The following is a 16,597-nucleotide window of genomic DNA, read 5'->3' on the forward strand; positions in this document are numbered from 1 at the left end:
ATCTCGAACATGGGCGAGAAGGTGTCGAGCCCTAATAAGACCAGGCTCGAAAGATGCAGAGACGACATGACCGGCTCTAGGACCCATCTGACGGTTGAACACCGTGTAATTGAATCCCAGATACGGACCGTACAGACGCCGGAAGGTACGTTTCTCCAGCTGTAACAGAGAATTCTTGACATACTCACCAGAAAAATATAGAGGAAAATCCTACCACGGTTATAACCAACAAAAGAGACCCTGTAGAGGCTATACCTAAAAAGATAAAGCGGAAGCCCAACACCTGCTTCAAGAAGGGCAGGAGCTTGAGAGGGCTCAAGCTACCACACTTTAAGAAAAGGAGACGGAGATTCCACATCTGAAAGCAATATTGTCGCCGTGCGGTAGAAGACTAGACGAAAATAACATCGATAAGGAAAACACCAACCCTTGAAGTACGTGTCTACACCTCAGCTCTGATGACGCGGCTCGACTAAATTACAACAGGCTGGATAATTCCGCAACATCCAACTTGAGTGCAGCTGGTGCTACATTAGATACAACTCACAGGAACTGGCCAAAGGAAAAGGTTTCCAACACACATCATTCTACATAGGTTCACCAACCTAATCTCACAGAGGGTCGGGCTTATCCGACAAGCTTATACGAGACTCAAGAAAAAGAAGGTCCGGTTCAAACAGTTTCCGCCAAAACTTGTTCTACAGCCGGCTCGAAAGGACCAGATGGTCACACGCCACCTCTAATCGCAACCGATTATACTATCACTACTGGTACCCCAGCAGTACAGGGCTCTACTAAGGTCGACGCAGGAGAAATCATTTTCACTATCACCCCTACAGTCCACGAAGAAGAGGTGGGAGTTATACTATATGAAGAAATTCTACAGAAAACGCCCTACTAAACCTCTAAGACGAGGGCGTTTAGGGGGCACATAGTACACCTGTACAGACAGGCCACATGCTCCACCAGCAAGTTGAGCAGGCTGTAGAAGCAGGGAAGAAGAAAAAGAACCAAGCAGACGAGACGACCGATTCATGGCTAGATCGAAAGGAAGAGAGCGATCAAAAAGATACTGTAAAAAGTTCAACTTTGTAAGCAACCACCTTACAGGTATCTAAGCTACCATAAGTGTTATAAGTCAGGCTAAAGGAGGAGGAAAAAATGAAAACTCACCCGCTCGACCCCATAGAAAAGTCATACCGTATGAAGAGCTATCTGTAGATGTTCTCTGTGGGCTTCTCCCCACATTAACACCATAAAGAACTAGAAAAGAGATACGACTAGAAGAAAAAAGAACCTGAGAAACAGGAATAGAGCCCTCCTCATCCTTTTAGGTCTGAAACTCCAGAGAGTATCAGTTCTCAAAAGGAGGTATAACTATAAAAAGAGACGAGCAAGAACGTGAAATAAGTCTCTACACCCTACAAAAAAGCTATATCTCACCGATTTTCCAGGGAGAGCGTTCGGTAACTACTCTGGGTATTACCGACGAAGACAACCATCTGAAACATACAGGTCTGTACGAAACAACTTAGAAAGGTACATCGACGCCTCTGAAAGGACTAGAGGAACGAACTAGGGATCATCTGAACCCCGCACGAATCAAAACAGAAAGACCTACCTCTTAGACCGATCTTCGAAGAACCGATTCAGTAGTTTCGAACTTTACCTGGATCCCCCGTTTAATAACTTGGTAAATTAACGACAGAAACAATTCCATCAACCCTTCCGAAACGTCACCTGACGTAGACTCCGCAGTCACTCCATGTAAGATGAAGACTTTAATGACTCTACTACCGACCCTAGATGACACGGTAGCATATCTCAGTACAAGCCTTCAAACTTCAGGAAACCCTAAAACCAGAAGTACTAGAGAAACCACTTACCCAGAACCAGGAATGCACTCGATAGAAGTACCCACCTAGCTCATCAAAACCGGAACTCTAGCCGAAGCTCGAAATCCTCAAACAGGAGATTGAGCGCCACAGCGGATCGAAGGGAAGCATCCAGAGAAAGCCGGAGGACAACTATGAGCTGGAGAAAAAACTCAACAAAATCCGCTAGGACTTCACGGACGTACCGAGGGCACAAACCATTTAAAAACAGAAATAATCCAACTCCTCATAGAAAACCACATCACATACGCAAAAACACACCGCAGGACAGAAGATCAAGTCTCAGCACCAGTAACAGTTCCAACAGGCGGTACTACTACCCTACTGAAGGTCCAGGGGCCCTGGAGGCAGGATTCATAAGAGAAGTCAAGTACCCACTATGGCTAGCTAACGTCGTCTTGGTGAAGAAATCAAACGGGAAATGGCGCATGTGCACCGACTACACTGATCTCAACAAAGCCTGCCCAAAAGATCCTTATCAGCTTCCAAGTATCGATGCTCTAGTAGACGCCTCCTCCGGATACAAATACCTATCATTTATGGACGCTTATTCGGGATACAATCAAATCCCGATGTACCCACCTGATCAAGAAAAAACTTCATTCTTAACCCCAAAAGCAAACTACTGCTACATCGCATGCCTTTCGGACTCAAAAATGTAGGAGCCACTTATCAAAGATTAATGAATAAGGTCTTCACAGACCACCTTGGGAAAATCATGGAAGTCTACGTGAATGACATGTTAATAAAGACACAAAGTGAAGAGTCGTTACTGTCTGACCTTACCCAAGTATTCGACACTATAAGAAGGCATGGCATGCGACTTAACCCTGCAAAATGCACCTTCGCAGTAGAAGCTCGCAAATTCTTGGGTTTTATGCTCACACAAAGAGGAATCGAGGAAAATCTGGATAAATGCCGGGCCATACTTGATATGAAGAGCCCGACTTGCGTCAAAGAGGTACAACAACTCAATGGAAGATTGGCAGCCTTGTCCAGATTTCTGGCTAGATCAGCAATAAGATCTCTCCCCTTCTACGCCACGCTAAGGAAAGGAAAGAGGTTCGAATGGACTGCAGAGTGCGAGCAAGCCTTCCAGGATTTCAAAAGATTCCCAGGACAACCACCTATTCTAACTCGTCCACGGGAGGGAGAACCACTCGTATTGTACCTCACAGTAGGAAATCGGGCAGTAGCCTCAGCACTAGTCCAAGAAGACGACAGTGGACAACAACATATATACTTAATCAGCAAAGCGCTACAAGGGTCCGAACTGAACTATCAAAAAATAGAAAAATTCGCCTATACCCTCATACTAACATCTCGACGACTTCGCCCATATTTTCAAGCCCACATCATCAGGGTTCGGACCAACCAGCCCATAAAAGGCATTCTACAGAAAATGGATTTAGCAGGAAGAATTTTGCAATGGGCAGTCGAGTTGTCCAAATTCGATCTTCAATATGAAGCACGGACAGCCATCAAATCACAATACATGGCCGACTTCATTTCAGAGTTTACGGACACCTCGAAAATCCCTACAGAGTGGAATCTCTACGTAGACGGTTCCTCAAACAAAACTGGAAGTGGCGCAGGCGTGATAATAGAAAGCGATCAGGGAACCCAAATCGAACTTTCCCTTAAATTCGGGTTTCCTGCTTCAAACAACCAAGCCGAATATGAAGCACTACTAGCTGGTTTGAAGCTGGCTAAGGAAGTAGGAGCTCAAAAGCTTGTCATCTTCAGCGACTCACAGGTAATCACCTCACAAATAGCAGGGAGCTACCAAGCCAAGAATCCCACCATGAAAAAGTACTTGGACAAAACCAAGGAACAGCTCGGACAACTCGGGGAATATGAGGTCCGCCACATACTCCGGGAACAGAATGCTCGAGCTGATGCACTCTCAAAACTAGCGAGCACCAAACCAGGGGGCAACAATAGAAGTCTCATCCAAGAAATACTGCAGAACCCATCAATCTCGGAAAAAGAAAAAGTCCTAGCCATAACAGGTATGGATCAAGGATGGATGACTCCCATAATTAATTACCTCAAAGCAGAAACACTCCCTACAGATACGAAAGAAGCAAAGAGGTTAAAACGGGGGGCACAATACTACACCATCATAAACAATACTCTATACAAGAGAGGAATTTCAACACCACTGTTAAAATGTGTACCGACTTCCAACACAAAAGAAGTTTTAGAAGAAGTACACAGTGGCATTTGTGGCAACCATCTTGGAGCACAAGCCCTCGCCAAAAAAGTACTCCGGGCTGGATTATATTGGCCAACTTTGCAAAAAGAAGCAATGGAATTTGTAAAGACATGTTCACCATGTCAGAAGCATGCTAATTTTCATATCGCCCCACCAGAAGAACTCATCAGCGTAACTTCACCCTGGCCATTTGAAAAATAGGGACTCGACCTCCTTGGGCCGTTCCCTCAAGGATCAGGACAGGTCAAGTTCCTAATCGTTGGGGTAAACTATTTCACAAAGTGGATTGAGGCAGAGCCCCTAGCTAACGCCACTGCTCAAAGAAGTCAAAAATTCTTATATAGAAATATTATCACAAGGTTTGGGGTTCCATACTCCATCACCACAGACAATGGTACTCAATTCACAGATACAGGCTTCAGAAAACCGGTGGCCAACTTAAAAATAAAGCACCAATTCACATCCGTAGAACACCCCCAGGCTAATGAGCAAGCAGAAGCTGCCAACAAAATCATACTGGCCGAGTTAAAACGGAGATTACAGAACACAAAAGGAGCCTGGGCTGAAGAGCTCCTACAAGTCCTATGGGCATATCGAACAATACCACACTCCACCACTAAGGAATCACCTTTCCGATTAGCTTACTGAATGGAGGCAATGATCCTAGTGGAGGTCGAAGAAGGATCACCCAGAGTAATCCACTAAAATGAAGAGGCCAATCCCCTACTTCAAAAAGAGGAACTCGATCTACTTTCCGAAATTCGAGAAAGAGCTCGGATCAAGAAAAAAGCATTAAAACACCGGATGGCCTCAAGATACAACCAAAAAGTAGTACAGCGAGGTTTCATCGAGAACGATCTTGTATTAATCCAAAATGATATCGGAACAACTCGACTTGGAGAAGGAAAGCTGGCAGCAAACTGGAAAGGACCCTATCGAGTCATAGAAGTACTCAGAAAGGGATACTACAAGCTGACCGAACTCGAAGGGCGAGAGCTTCCAAGGTCATGGCACGCCTGAAACTTAAGAAGGTATTACAGTTAAGAGGTAATAAAAGATCTTAGGATGAGGTGCACTCTTTTTCCTAAAAAAGGTTTTTTAACGAGGCACCAAGCCAAGATCCATGAACTGCCTGACTTAGAGGGATAAAATGCCCACCTGTATATATTTGCATTTTCTTGATTTTGAATAAAGTTTTTAGATTTTCTACATATCCTCAAGACGCATAAATCTGAAACGCAAAAATTTTCATCGCCCGATTATAAAGCGACAAATCGACAGAAAGTGAAAATCAAATTCACTGCTCGATCACGATAAAGACCAACAAAGATGAAAACCAAATTCATCAAAAGGTCGACCCAACGGGGATCAAACACAATTTCTACAAAATCGGCAAAGATGAAAAGGTTATCAAAAGTGATCCATAGAAAGGACCTGACGAGGTCTTAATAAAAATAGGTTGCTAAAAATAACTTAAAAGACAGGCCGACATAAAGAAGTTAGACTAGTCGACCACAATAACCAAAGTTATAAAAAGTAAATCCCTGAAAAGAGGCTTGGCCAGCCCTAAAAAAGAGGATTACTAGAAATAACTTAGAAGGGACCGACATGATGAAGTCGGCCCAAACCAAAAGTTATGAAAAAGTAATCCATAAAAGAGACCTGACTAAGGTCCAAGAAAATGGATTACTAGAAATAACTTAGAAGGGACCGATATGATGAAGTCGGTCCAAACAAAAAAAGTTATGAAAAAGTAATCCATAAAAAAGACCTGACCAAGGTCCAAGAAAATGGATTACTAGAAATAACTTAGAAGGGACCGACATGATGAAGTCGGTCCAAACCAAAAGTTATGAAAAAGTAATCCATAAAAGAGACCTGACCAAGGTCCAAGAAAATGGATTACTAGAAATAACTTAGAAGGGACCGACATGAGGAGGTCGGCCCAAACTAAAAGTTATAATCCATAAAAGAGACCTGACCAAGGTCCAAGAAAATAGATTACTAGAAATAACTTAGAAGGGACCAACATGAGAAGGTCGGCCCAAACTAAAAGTTATAATCCATAGGAAGAGACCTGCCAAGGTCCAAGCAGAAGGAATTACTAGAAATAGCTTCAAAAAGAAGTCGGACAACAGGAGGCAGGCGCTATTGGGGACCCAAGTCAGACCCAGAAAGCCATGACCTCAAGAAAATCAAAATACAGGCACCATATCAAGAGAATGCAAAGAAGACTAGTGGCACGAAGCTAGCCTCAACTAAAATAGAAAATACAACACAAAGGGCAGTCAAAAGAGATTGGATAACAAGGCTCCAACACTCTCAAGATTCCAGAAGGTGTCAAAAAAGGTGCAAACAAGCATATCACAAAAAGAAACAAAGTTGTTATAATAATAAGACTCAAGAGGCCACCTGAAGTCGACCCCAAAAGTATGAGAAACTACCTTGTTTTTTCCAAAAATAAAGTTGCTAACAGAAAAGCAACTAAAAATATCCAGCAGTCAGAAACCACAAATTACAAAATAAAAAAAGTTCAAAGCCCACAGGCCGGGCTATACACAAAAACATCAGAAATAATCAGAGAAAATCCAAGGATTTTCTAGTAGCAGCATCCCGAGGTGAAGGAGGACGAGTCTAAAGAGGCACCGCATCTACCGTCCCATCATCCCGGTTCAGGATCTGGACATCGGGATCAGACTCATGCTGATTGACTTCAGCTGCCAGAGTTGAAGAAGGCGGGGCAACGGAGACCTTGGCAAAAGGAACAGGAGGAGGGTTGACATCATCATCATCATCAGGGTCATCTGGGACAATCTTACCATCTTTTACAATGTTATCCAAGCTGAAAAAAGTAAGGTCAAGCTCGGGCGCAAGAACTCAAACTTAATCCTTCAAATTCTCATAAGCAGCATTTACACTGCCTACAAGATGATCCTGGAGATCGGCGTAATCAGCTCGGGCAGACTTCAAATCCTCCCTAAGACCCATCATCTCCCTATAAGTCGTGACATAGCTCTCCTTATGCTTCAACGCCATATCTTCAGACAACTTGGCAGAAGCCGCCAAGGCAATGGCCCAAGTCTTCTCCCCCTCCAACTCTTTTTCTAACTTGGCCACTTTCACCTCGAGCTCTTCCTTCAAACCATTCATCCGGTCGAACTCCAACTTGGCTTCCTCCATAAAGACCTTTGTTGCATGAATAGGAAGGTCCTGGGCAGTCCGATATAAAGCTGCCCCCACATGTGCCATTTTAATGCTACTCCAAGTAATAAAATCCAAATGACGAAGAAGAGAAACATCGTCAGTAAGAATGGTACCATAAGGACCAATTTGCTAATCAACAAACTCGACAGCATCGAAATCGGGGGCATCAAGGTTAAAGGGCTCAGCTGTTTTCTGTTTCTTCGAAGGAGGAGCACCAGTGGGAGAAGAGGTAGCAGCAGAAGTCTGGGGAGGATCGACCAAATGAACCTGAGGGGTAGGAATCATCCTTGTCGGTCCAGGAGAGCTTGGTACTGATGGCTTTGGCAAAACATAAGAAGATCTTTCCCCAGCCACCCTGGCCGAGATGTTCTGGGCAGCTGTAGCCTTCCTTGCCTTCTTAAAGGCCCTCATGGAGTCATTATTTTTAACCATCTCTGAAAATACACAAAGAAAACCAAGTTATCAACCAGAAAGAAGAAGAATGAACTCGACAAAATAAACAAATACGACAAATATCAAGGAAGTCGACCCCTACCCAGTTCAGTTCGGAGAAGTAAAGGATTTTTCAAAAATTTCTTAGTATCAAGATGGGGAGGCTGCCCCCAGTTTTCTTCCAACATAGTTACAAAAGCTTGCTCAACTTCGTCCAACATCTCCCAGGTGTACCTGGACACCACTACATTCCTCTGCCATTCTAAGGGAAAGCTGGACTCGCAATTCTCATCCAAAAAGAAAGGACGAGCTCCTTCAACAGCTCGGATCTTAAAAAAGTAATTCTTAAAATCCCTGAAAGACTCATCATACATGAAAAAAACTTTGTGTCCCTGGGCAGACCTGAACGAAATTCAAGAAGCTTTCTTTTTGGTAGTCCCAAGCTTGGTCAACACAAAGAGGTACAGAAAGAGAGTTTGAGAAGGTTTAACATCAAATTCTTGACAAAGCAATTGAAAAATTTTGATAAACCCCCATGAGTTTGGATGAAGCTGAGATAGAGCTACGTTACACGACCACAACAGGTCGGTCTCAAAAGGGGTGAAAGGAAGGGTGATATTCATCTGGCTAAAAAAGAAGTCGTACGCATAAAAGAAGGGACGCTCCCCCTGGGTTGGAACAGGGAAGCAAACCCTTTCATCAGAATCAGGTGCTACCAATTCATAGTTGTTCTCTTGATCTCTACTACTACATATTCGATGATGTTTTCTAAGCTTCGCATAGAATTCAGAGTCAGCTAGAGAAACACATAGCAGGACGAGGGAGTCCAGCCAATCGGACATACCCTCAGGAACCTTGGAAGACGTCTCGACAATATTTTTGCGAGAAGACATGGTCAACTAGTCCTACAGCCAGAAAAGAAAATGGATTACTAGCCAAAAACAGCTCGGACAAAAGAAATCAGCTCGGATGAACATGACTAAGAGCAACACAAACAGCAAAAGGAAAACCCCAAGACGCACACCAAGGTCCAGGGGCATCCTTTGGAGTAGGGATAGAGTAAGGACTCAAAAAAGAGTCTACAAAGCTACACCCCAACAAAACTCTCAGCAAAGTAATCCCCTTCCAAACAAGCATCAACATGAAGCAAAACAAGATACCAGAAAGTCGTTATCTCCTACAAGTTTATCAAAAAAGAAAACTACCAACATGGCAAAAGTCATCAAAGGAGCAATCTTTCTTAAAAATCAAACAGTAGGTCATAAACCCTCAAAATCAAAAGTGCGATCAGAAAAGCAACAACAACATGCAAAGCCCTAAAAATGACAAATTACCAGGGAATCTACCCAAGAGCGTACATAAGGTCGAAAGAAAACCAGAAAACATACATCACAGTAACAACCAAGCATGGTAATACGAAAAGGTTCAAGCTTTCCAACACAAAGTCAAGCCAGATCAAAACTTTACCAAGAATAGAACAATGCAAGCATAAAAGAAGAAGAAACGGAAGCCAAATCTTTGAAAAACTAAATTCAAAATGAAGAAAGGGGGAAAAACAGCAAAGGAAAGAATTAATGGGCTATTAAACCCTCGCACGTTCCCAAGGCAGAGAGACGCGCGTTTCAAAAGAACAAAGGAACGCCTGTTTCAAAAAAATTAAAGGAAGCGTTCAGCATTCAAAGGGAAACTCTACAAAGAAGAAGTCGACAAAATGCTCGAGTTCGGCTTCACCAGAGAAGGATTGAAGTCTTAAAACTAAGGACTCGACCTCAAAAGGAAGACCACACTCGAGCAGGGGCACTATTCATACCCTGGGTCGAACTGTCCGACCCGGGATGTTTAGACGACAAGTCAACCGACCTCTTCAGGTCAGGACTATCCGACCTCTTCTCAAAGAGCTCGACCAAATTATCAGGAAAAGCCCAAATAGGGCCCAAACAAGAGGAACACGACCCAAATCCAAAGGCAGTCCAAGCCTACAGAGATAAGGGCGGTTCCCCTGAAGATAAGATGACCTCACTCAAAGATAAGATAAGATAAGATAAGATAACTATCTTATCTCCAAGAAGGTCACTCCTCACCACTATAAATACATTGGAGCACCCAGGTATAACTCATACTCTGATTCTACAAAATACCTGCTTAATACCCTTGCTAACTTAAGCATCGGAGTCCCTTGCAGGTACCCCCACCCTCCGGTGACAAAGAATCAGCAGCATAGCCAGTCCGACAAGTCGGACACAGTTCTGGTCACCATTCACCAGCCGGACACGTCAGCTCCGACCAGTACAGAAGATCTCGTCCGAGATTGACCTACAATTTTAGGTAACTCTCGGAACACCAACCTTCGAAGGAAGGATTTCCACACAGCTCGGAAAGATACCCCTCTGGGGGGAGAAGATTCTTTCACTGAGGACATCATGCAGGCTAGAGTTCCTAGAAACTTTTAAAGCCCAGATATGAATCTATACGACGGGACAACCGACCCGAAGCATCACCTCAGTAATTTCAAAAGTCAAATGTATTTGGCCGACGCCTCAGATGCTACTCGCTGCAAGGCCTTCCCGACAACCTTGACAAAAGCGGCCATGAAGTGGTTTAATAGCCTGCCTCCTAGGCTGGTAACCAGTTTCGACGACCTCGCGTGTAAATTTCTCACACGATTTTCAATCCAGAAAGATAAGGTTAAGCATGCACCTAGCCTACTCGAAGTGAAACAAGAAGCCCGAGAACCCCTGAGAGACTACATGGAGAGCATTAGCAAAGCATGCTTGGAAATCCAAGACCTGCTTACTGAAGCCGTAATCATGGGACTAGTCAATGGGCTCCGAGAAGGACCCTTCTCCCAATCTATATCAAAAAGACATCCGACTTCCCTGATCGATGTACAAGAGAGAGCTGAAAAGTACATCAATATAGAAGAAAATGCCCGGCTACAAGAACCTAGTTGGCGACTTAGGCACCCTCACCAGCTAAAGGAAAAAGAGAGGGAACCCAAGAGGAAAGAAGAAGTCAAATCCGAGAAGCCCAGAAGGTACCACAATTATACTCTGTTACGAGTTTCTCTCATGGATGTTTACAGGAAAATTTATCACACCGAGAAGCTCCCTCCCCCGCGTCCAATTAAAAACAAAAAAGGTGGGAGCCGTAACGAGTATTATGAGTACCACAAGTTGTATGGGCACTCAACAAATGATTCTTATAACCTAAAAAATGTGATAGAAAAACTGGCCAGGGAAGGTCGGTTGGATAGATATCTCATGGAAAGGTCGGACAATCACGGAAAAAGGAAAAGAGACAACGAAGACCTTGACCGAAGAGGTCCGCCCCCGCAGACTCCAGAACGACACATTCACATGATATCTGGAGGATTCACTAAAGGGGGCTGACCAAGTCATCTCGGAAGAAATATTTAAAAGAAGTCTACCAAGTCGAGAATGATAGATAACCCTAAATTGATTGGGCGCGGTCATTTCTACTCCCCACCTTTGCATGAAATTTCCAACACAGGAAAGGATCGCTACCATCAAAGGAGATAAAAAATTAGCAAAAAAATGCTATAATGAAAGCCTAAACCTACGAGGCAAAGGTAAAGAGGTCAATACAATTGAACTCAGAGGAGTCCGAAGAAGATAAGAGCTACAACCACAACCCGAAGGGAAGACAGAAGAGGTCCAAATCGGGGAAGAAACCGAAAAGAATACCAACATAGGACCTAATATGAGAGCGGGGTTGAAGACCGATCTCATAAAACTCCTACAGGAGAACTCCGACCTCTTCGCTTGGAGAGCCTCCGATATGCCTAGAATAGACCTCGAGCTCATGATGCACAAGCTGGCTGTCTATTCTGGGTCCTGGTACATGAAATTGTGATCTCTGGTAATGGCTCCAAAGGCTTGGTGCTCTAATCTCAATTCATAATTTGTCACAACTTCGATACAACTAACCAGCAAGTGCACTGGGTCGTCCAAGTAATACCTTACGTGAGTAAGGGTCGAATCCCACGGAGATTGTTGGTATGAAGCAAGCTATGGTCACCTTGTAAATCTCAGTCAGGCGGATATAAAATAGTTATGGAGTTTTCGAAATTAATACTAAAGTAAGGATAGAAATACTTATGTAGATCATTGGTGAGAATTTCAGATAAGCGTATGGAGATGCATTCATTCCTCTAAACCTCTGCTTTCCTGCTGTCTTCATCCAATCCGTCTTACTCCTTTCTATGGCTGGCTTTATGTAAGGATGTCACCGGTGCCAATGGCTACTTTCAATCCTCTCGGGAAAATGGTCCAAATGCTCTGTCACAGCACGGCTAATCGTCTGGAGGCATCACCCTTGTCGTTGGTTGCATCCTATTCCTCTCTGTGAAAATGGTCTGATGCGCTGTCACTGCATGGCTAATCATCTTGGAGGTTCTCGATCATACTGGAATAGAATTTACTATCCTTTTGCGTCTGTCACTACGCCCAGCACTCGCGAGTTTGGAGTTCACCACAGTCATTCAATCCTAGAGTCCTACTCGGAATACCACGGACAAGGTTTAGACTTTCCGGACTCTCATGAATGCCGCCATCAATCTAGCTTATACCACGAAGATTCTGATTAAGAGATCTAAGAGATACTCATTCAATCTAATGTAGAACGGAAGTGGTTGTCAGGCACGTGTTCATAGGGAATGATGATGATTGTCACGTTTATCACATTCAGGTTGAAGTGCGAATGAATATCTTAGAAGCGAAATAAGATGAATTGAATAGAAAACAGTAGCACTTTGCATTAATCTTTGAGGAACAGCAGAGCTCCACACCTTAATCTATGGAGTGCAGAAACTCTACTGTTGAAAATACATAAGTGATAATGGAGTTCATTGGTCTTGGCCCCAGAGGGGAACCGGAGTAACCAAAGCTACGAATACAATGATAAAAAGTTCTATTTATAATAAACTAGTCACTAGGGTTTACAGAAGTAAGTAATTGATGCATAAATCCACTTCTGGGGCCCACTTGGTGTGTACTTGGGCTGAGCTTGAAGTCTACACGTGGAGAGATCATTCTTGGAGTTGAACGCCAGCTTTTGTGCCATTTTGGGCGTTGAACTCCACTTTGCAACTTGTTTCTGGCGCTGGACGCCAGAATTGGGCAGAAAACTGGCGTTGAACGCCAGTTTGCATCGTCTAAACTCGGGCAAAGTATAAACTATTATATATTGCTGGAAAGCCCTGGATGTCTAATTTCCAACGCAATTGGAAGCGCACCATTTTGAGTTCTTTAGCTCCAGAAAATCCATTTTGAGTGCAAGGAGGTCAGAATCCAACAGTATCAGCAGTCCTTCTTCAACCTCTGAATCTGATTTTTGCTCAAGTCCCTCAATTTAAGCCAGAAAATACCTAAAATCACAGAAAAACACACAAACTCATAGTAAAGTTCAGAAATGTGAATTTAACATAAAAACTAATGAAAACATCCCTAAAAGTAACTAGATTCTACTAAAAACATGCTAAAAACAATGCCAAAAACCGTATAAATTATCCGCTCATCAGGTCCCAACCTGTTCAACTAAGGCGTCGGAAGCTCGGAACCGAATGAGCCCAGGCGATCAAAGAACAAGTTCAAGCTCCCCTAGAAGCTAGGTTCATAAGGGAAGTCAAGTACCCAACATAGTTAGCAAAAGTAGTACTGGTGAAAAAGCAAAATGGGAAGTGGAGGATGTGTGCCGATTATACCGACCTCAACAAAGCGTGTCCTAAGGACCCGTATCCTCTTCCCAACATTGATTCTTTGGTGGATTCTTCCTCAGGATACCAGTACCTATCATTCATGGACGCGTACTTAGGATATAATTAGATCCCAATATATAAGTTGGATCAGGAAAAGACATCGTTCATCACACCCAGAGCAAACTACTACTACGTGGTCATGCCTTTTGGATTAAAAAACGCATGGGCCACATATCAAAGGTTGATGAACAAGATGTTTGCACCCCATCTCAGAAGCTTAATGGAAGTCTATGTGGATGACATGTTAGTAAAAACCAAGGTTGAGACATGCCTTCTATCCGACCTCTCACAAGTCTTCAACACCATAAGAAGACATGGGATGAGACTAAATCCCACCAAATGCACTTTTATAGTAGAAGCAATAAAATTCCTGGGTTTTATGCTCACAAAAAGGGAGATTGAGGCTAACCCTGACAAGTGAAGAAAAATCTTAGAGATGAGAAGCCCAACCTGCATAAAAGAAGTCCAATAGTTGAACGGCCGACTTGCAGCTCTATCCAGATTTCTGGCAGGATTGGCCCTAAAATCCTTGCCATTTTTTTCTCTACTAAGAAAATGGTGCCAATTTGAATGGACCCTTGAGTGTGAAGAAGCTTTCCAAGAATTCAAGAAGTTCTTGAGTCAGCCACCAATCCTTACCCGGCCTAAAGCGGGAGAGCACCTTGTATTGTACCTGGCTGTCGCTGAGAAAGCAGTAGCGTCGGCACTAATTCGAGAAGATAAGGTCGGACAGCATCCAATTTATTTCACCAACAAAGTCTTACAAGGACCCGAATTGAGGTATTAAAAAATAGAAAAATTTGCATATGTCTTAATTTTGGCATCCAGAAGACTCCGACCTTATTTTCAGACTCACACCATAAGAGTCCGACGAACCAACCCATGAAGCAAATCCTTCAGAAAACAAACATTGCAGGTCGAATAGTTTAATGGGCTATAGAGATATCCGAGTTCGACTTGAAATACAAAACTCGGACAACAATTAAAGCTTAATGCCTTACCGACTTCTTGGCAGAATACACAGGCGACAAGAGCGAAGCCTCTACGACCTAGAGCCTTTATGTTGATAGAGCCTCTAATAAAGTCAGAAGCGGCGCTGGCATCATCTTAGTGAGTGAAGAGGGGACTCAAATAGAGGTCTCCCTGAAGTTTGAATTCCCTGCTTCCAACAACCAGGCCAAATATGAGGCCTTAATCGCAGGCTTGAAACTCGCAAAAGAAGTCGGTGCAACCAAGGTAATAGTCTTCAATGACTCCTAAGTAGTAACTTCTCAAATCAATGGAGAGTACCAGGCAAAGGATCCTAATATGAAAAGGTACTTGGAAAAAATACTTGAGCATCTTAGGCAATTTCTTGAGACCGAGGTCACGCACATAACTCAGGAACTCAATAGCAGAGCCGATACCCTCTCCAAGTTAGCAAATACTAAGCCTGGAGGAAATAACAGAATTTTGATACAAGAGACTCTCCAGGAGCCCTCAGTTATGAAGACGGATAACAAATTGGACGTTCTACCTGTTTTGGGCTTAAACGTCGGATGGATGACCCCTTTAGTCGAATATCTGAAATTCGACATACTTCCCGAGAAACAGAAAGAAGCCAAAAAACTTCGGAGGGAAGCACAGAACTATACTTTGGTACAAAATATCCTTTATAAAAGAGGGATATCTACATCATTGCTAAAGTGTGTTCCAACTTCTAAGATAGAGGAAGTCTTGGAAGAAGTGCACAATGGCATTTGTGGGAATCACCTCGGAGTAAGGTCTTTAGCCAGGAAGGTGATTCGAGCTGGGTTCTTCTGGCCGACCTTACAAAAGGACGCCACCGACTTTATTAAAAAGTGCCAACCCTGTCAGATGCATACGAACTTCCACGTCGCTCCCCCCAAAGAGCTCATTACTGTAAGCTCTCCCTGACCTTTCGCAAAATGGGGATTGGACCTACTCGGACCCTTTTTCCAAGCTCCTGGACAGGTCAAATAATTGATTGTGGAGTGGATTACTTCACTAAGTGGATAGAAGCAGAGCCACTAGCCACTATCGCAGCTCAAAGAAGTCGGAGGTTCCTGTACAAGAGTATCATTACCCGATTTGGAGTCCCTCACTCCATCATTACAGATAATGGTACACAGTTCACCGACACTACGTTCAGAAATCTAGTAGCTAGTATGAAAATCAAGTATCAATTCACATTAGTCGAGCATCCTCAAGTCAATGGGCAAGCTGAAGCTGTCAATAAATTTATATTGGCAGGGTTAAAAAAGAGGTTGTAGGATGCGAAGGGAGCTTGGGTTGAAGAGCTCCCTCAAGTACTGGGCTTATAGAACAACACCTCACTCCACGACTGGAGAAACACCCTTTCGACTTGCATATGGAATACAAGCCATGATCCTAGTAGAGATCAATGAGCAAAGTCTAAGGGTGAGATTTTATGATGAAATCAGAAACGTTCAAGCCCAAAAAGAACTCGAACTGCTTCCTGATGAGCGGATATTTTATACGCTTTTTGGGGTTAATTTCATATAGTTTTTAGTATGTTTTAGTTAGTTTTTAGTTTATTTTCATTAGTTTTTAGGAAAAATTCATATTTCTGGACTTTACTATGAGATGTGTGTTTTTCTGTAATTTCAGGTATTTTTCTGGCTGAAATTGAGGGAGCTGAGCAAAAATCTGATTCAGGCTGAAAAAGGACTGCTGATGCTGTTGGATTCTGACCTCCCTGCACTCAAAGTGAATTTTCTGGAGCTACAGAACTCGAAATGGTGTGCTTCCAATTGCGTTGGAAAGTAGACATCCAGGGCTTTCCAAACATATATAATAGTCCATACTTTGCTCAAAAATAGACGACGTAAACTGGCGTTCAACGCCAGTTCACTGCCCAATTCTGGCGTCCAGCGCCAGAAAAGGATCAAAAGTTGGAGTTCAACGCCAGAAATGGATCCAAACCTGGCGTTGAACGCCCAAAATGGCCTTATGCACGTGAATTGCTTAAGTCTCAGCCCCAGCACACACCAAGTGGGCCCCAGAAGTGGATCTCTATACCATCTGCTATAGTTTACTCATTTTCTGTAA

At 43.3% G+C, this 16,597-nt stretch overlaps 2 protein-coding genes across 2 annotated transcripts; both read left to right on the forward strand.

Annotated features, from left to right (window-relative positions):
• Nucleotides 10,269–11,138, forward strand: LOC107636766. Its single transcript, XM_016340255.1, has one exon. It carries the CDS (start codon nt 10,269–10,271, stop codon nt 11,136–11,138), a length of 870 nt encoding a protein of 289 aa, XP_016195741.1.
• Nucleotides 15,454–15,798, forward strand: LOC107636768 (uncharacterized protein K02A2.6-like). Its single transcript, XM_016340256.1, has one exon. The coding sequence runs from the start codon at nt 15,454–15,456 to the stop codon at nt 15,796–15,798; it is 345 nt and encodes a 114-aa protein (XP_016195742.1).

This window comes from Arachis ipaensis, chromosome B04, assembly GCF_000816755.2.
Source record: "Arachis ipaensis cultivar K30076 chromosome B04, Araip1.1, whole genome shotgun sequence".
Lineage (NCBI taxonomy): Eukaryota > Viridiplantae > Streptophyta > Magnoliopsida > Fabales > Fabaceae > Arachis > Arachis ipaensis.

Bases quoted from the DNA above. Each gene is read 5' to 3' on its own strand.
- LOC107636766 (XM_016340255.1), top strand. From the start codon at position 10,269: ATGTATTTGGCCGACGCCTCAGATGCTACTCGCTGCAAGGCCTTCCCG.
- LOC107636768 (XM_016340256.1), top strand. From the start codon at position 15,454: ATGGGGATTGGACCTACTCGGACCCTTTTTCCAAGCTCCTGGACAGGT.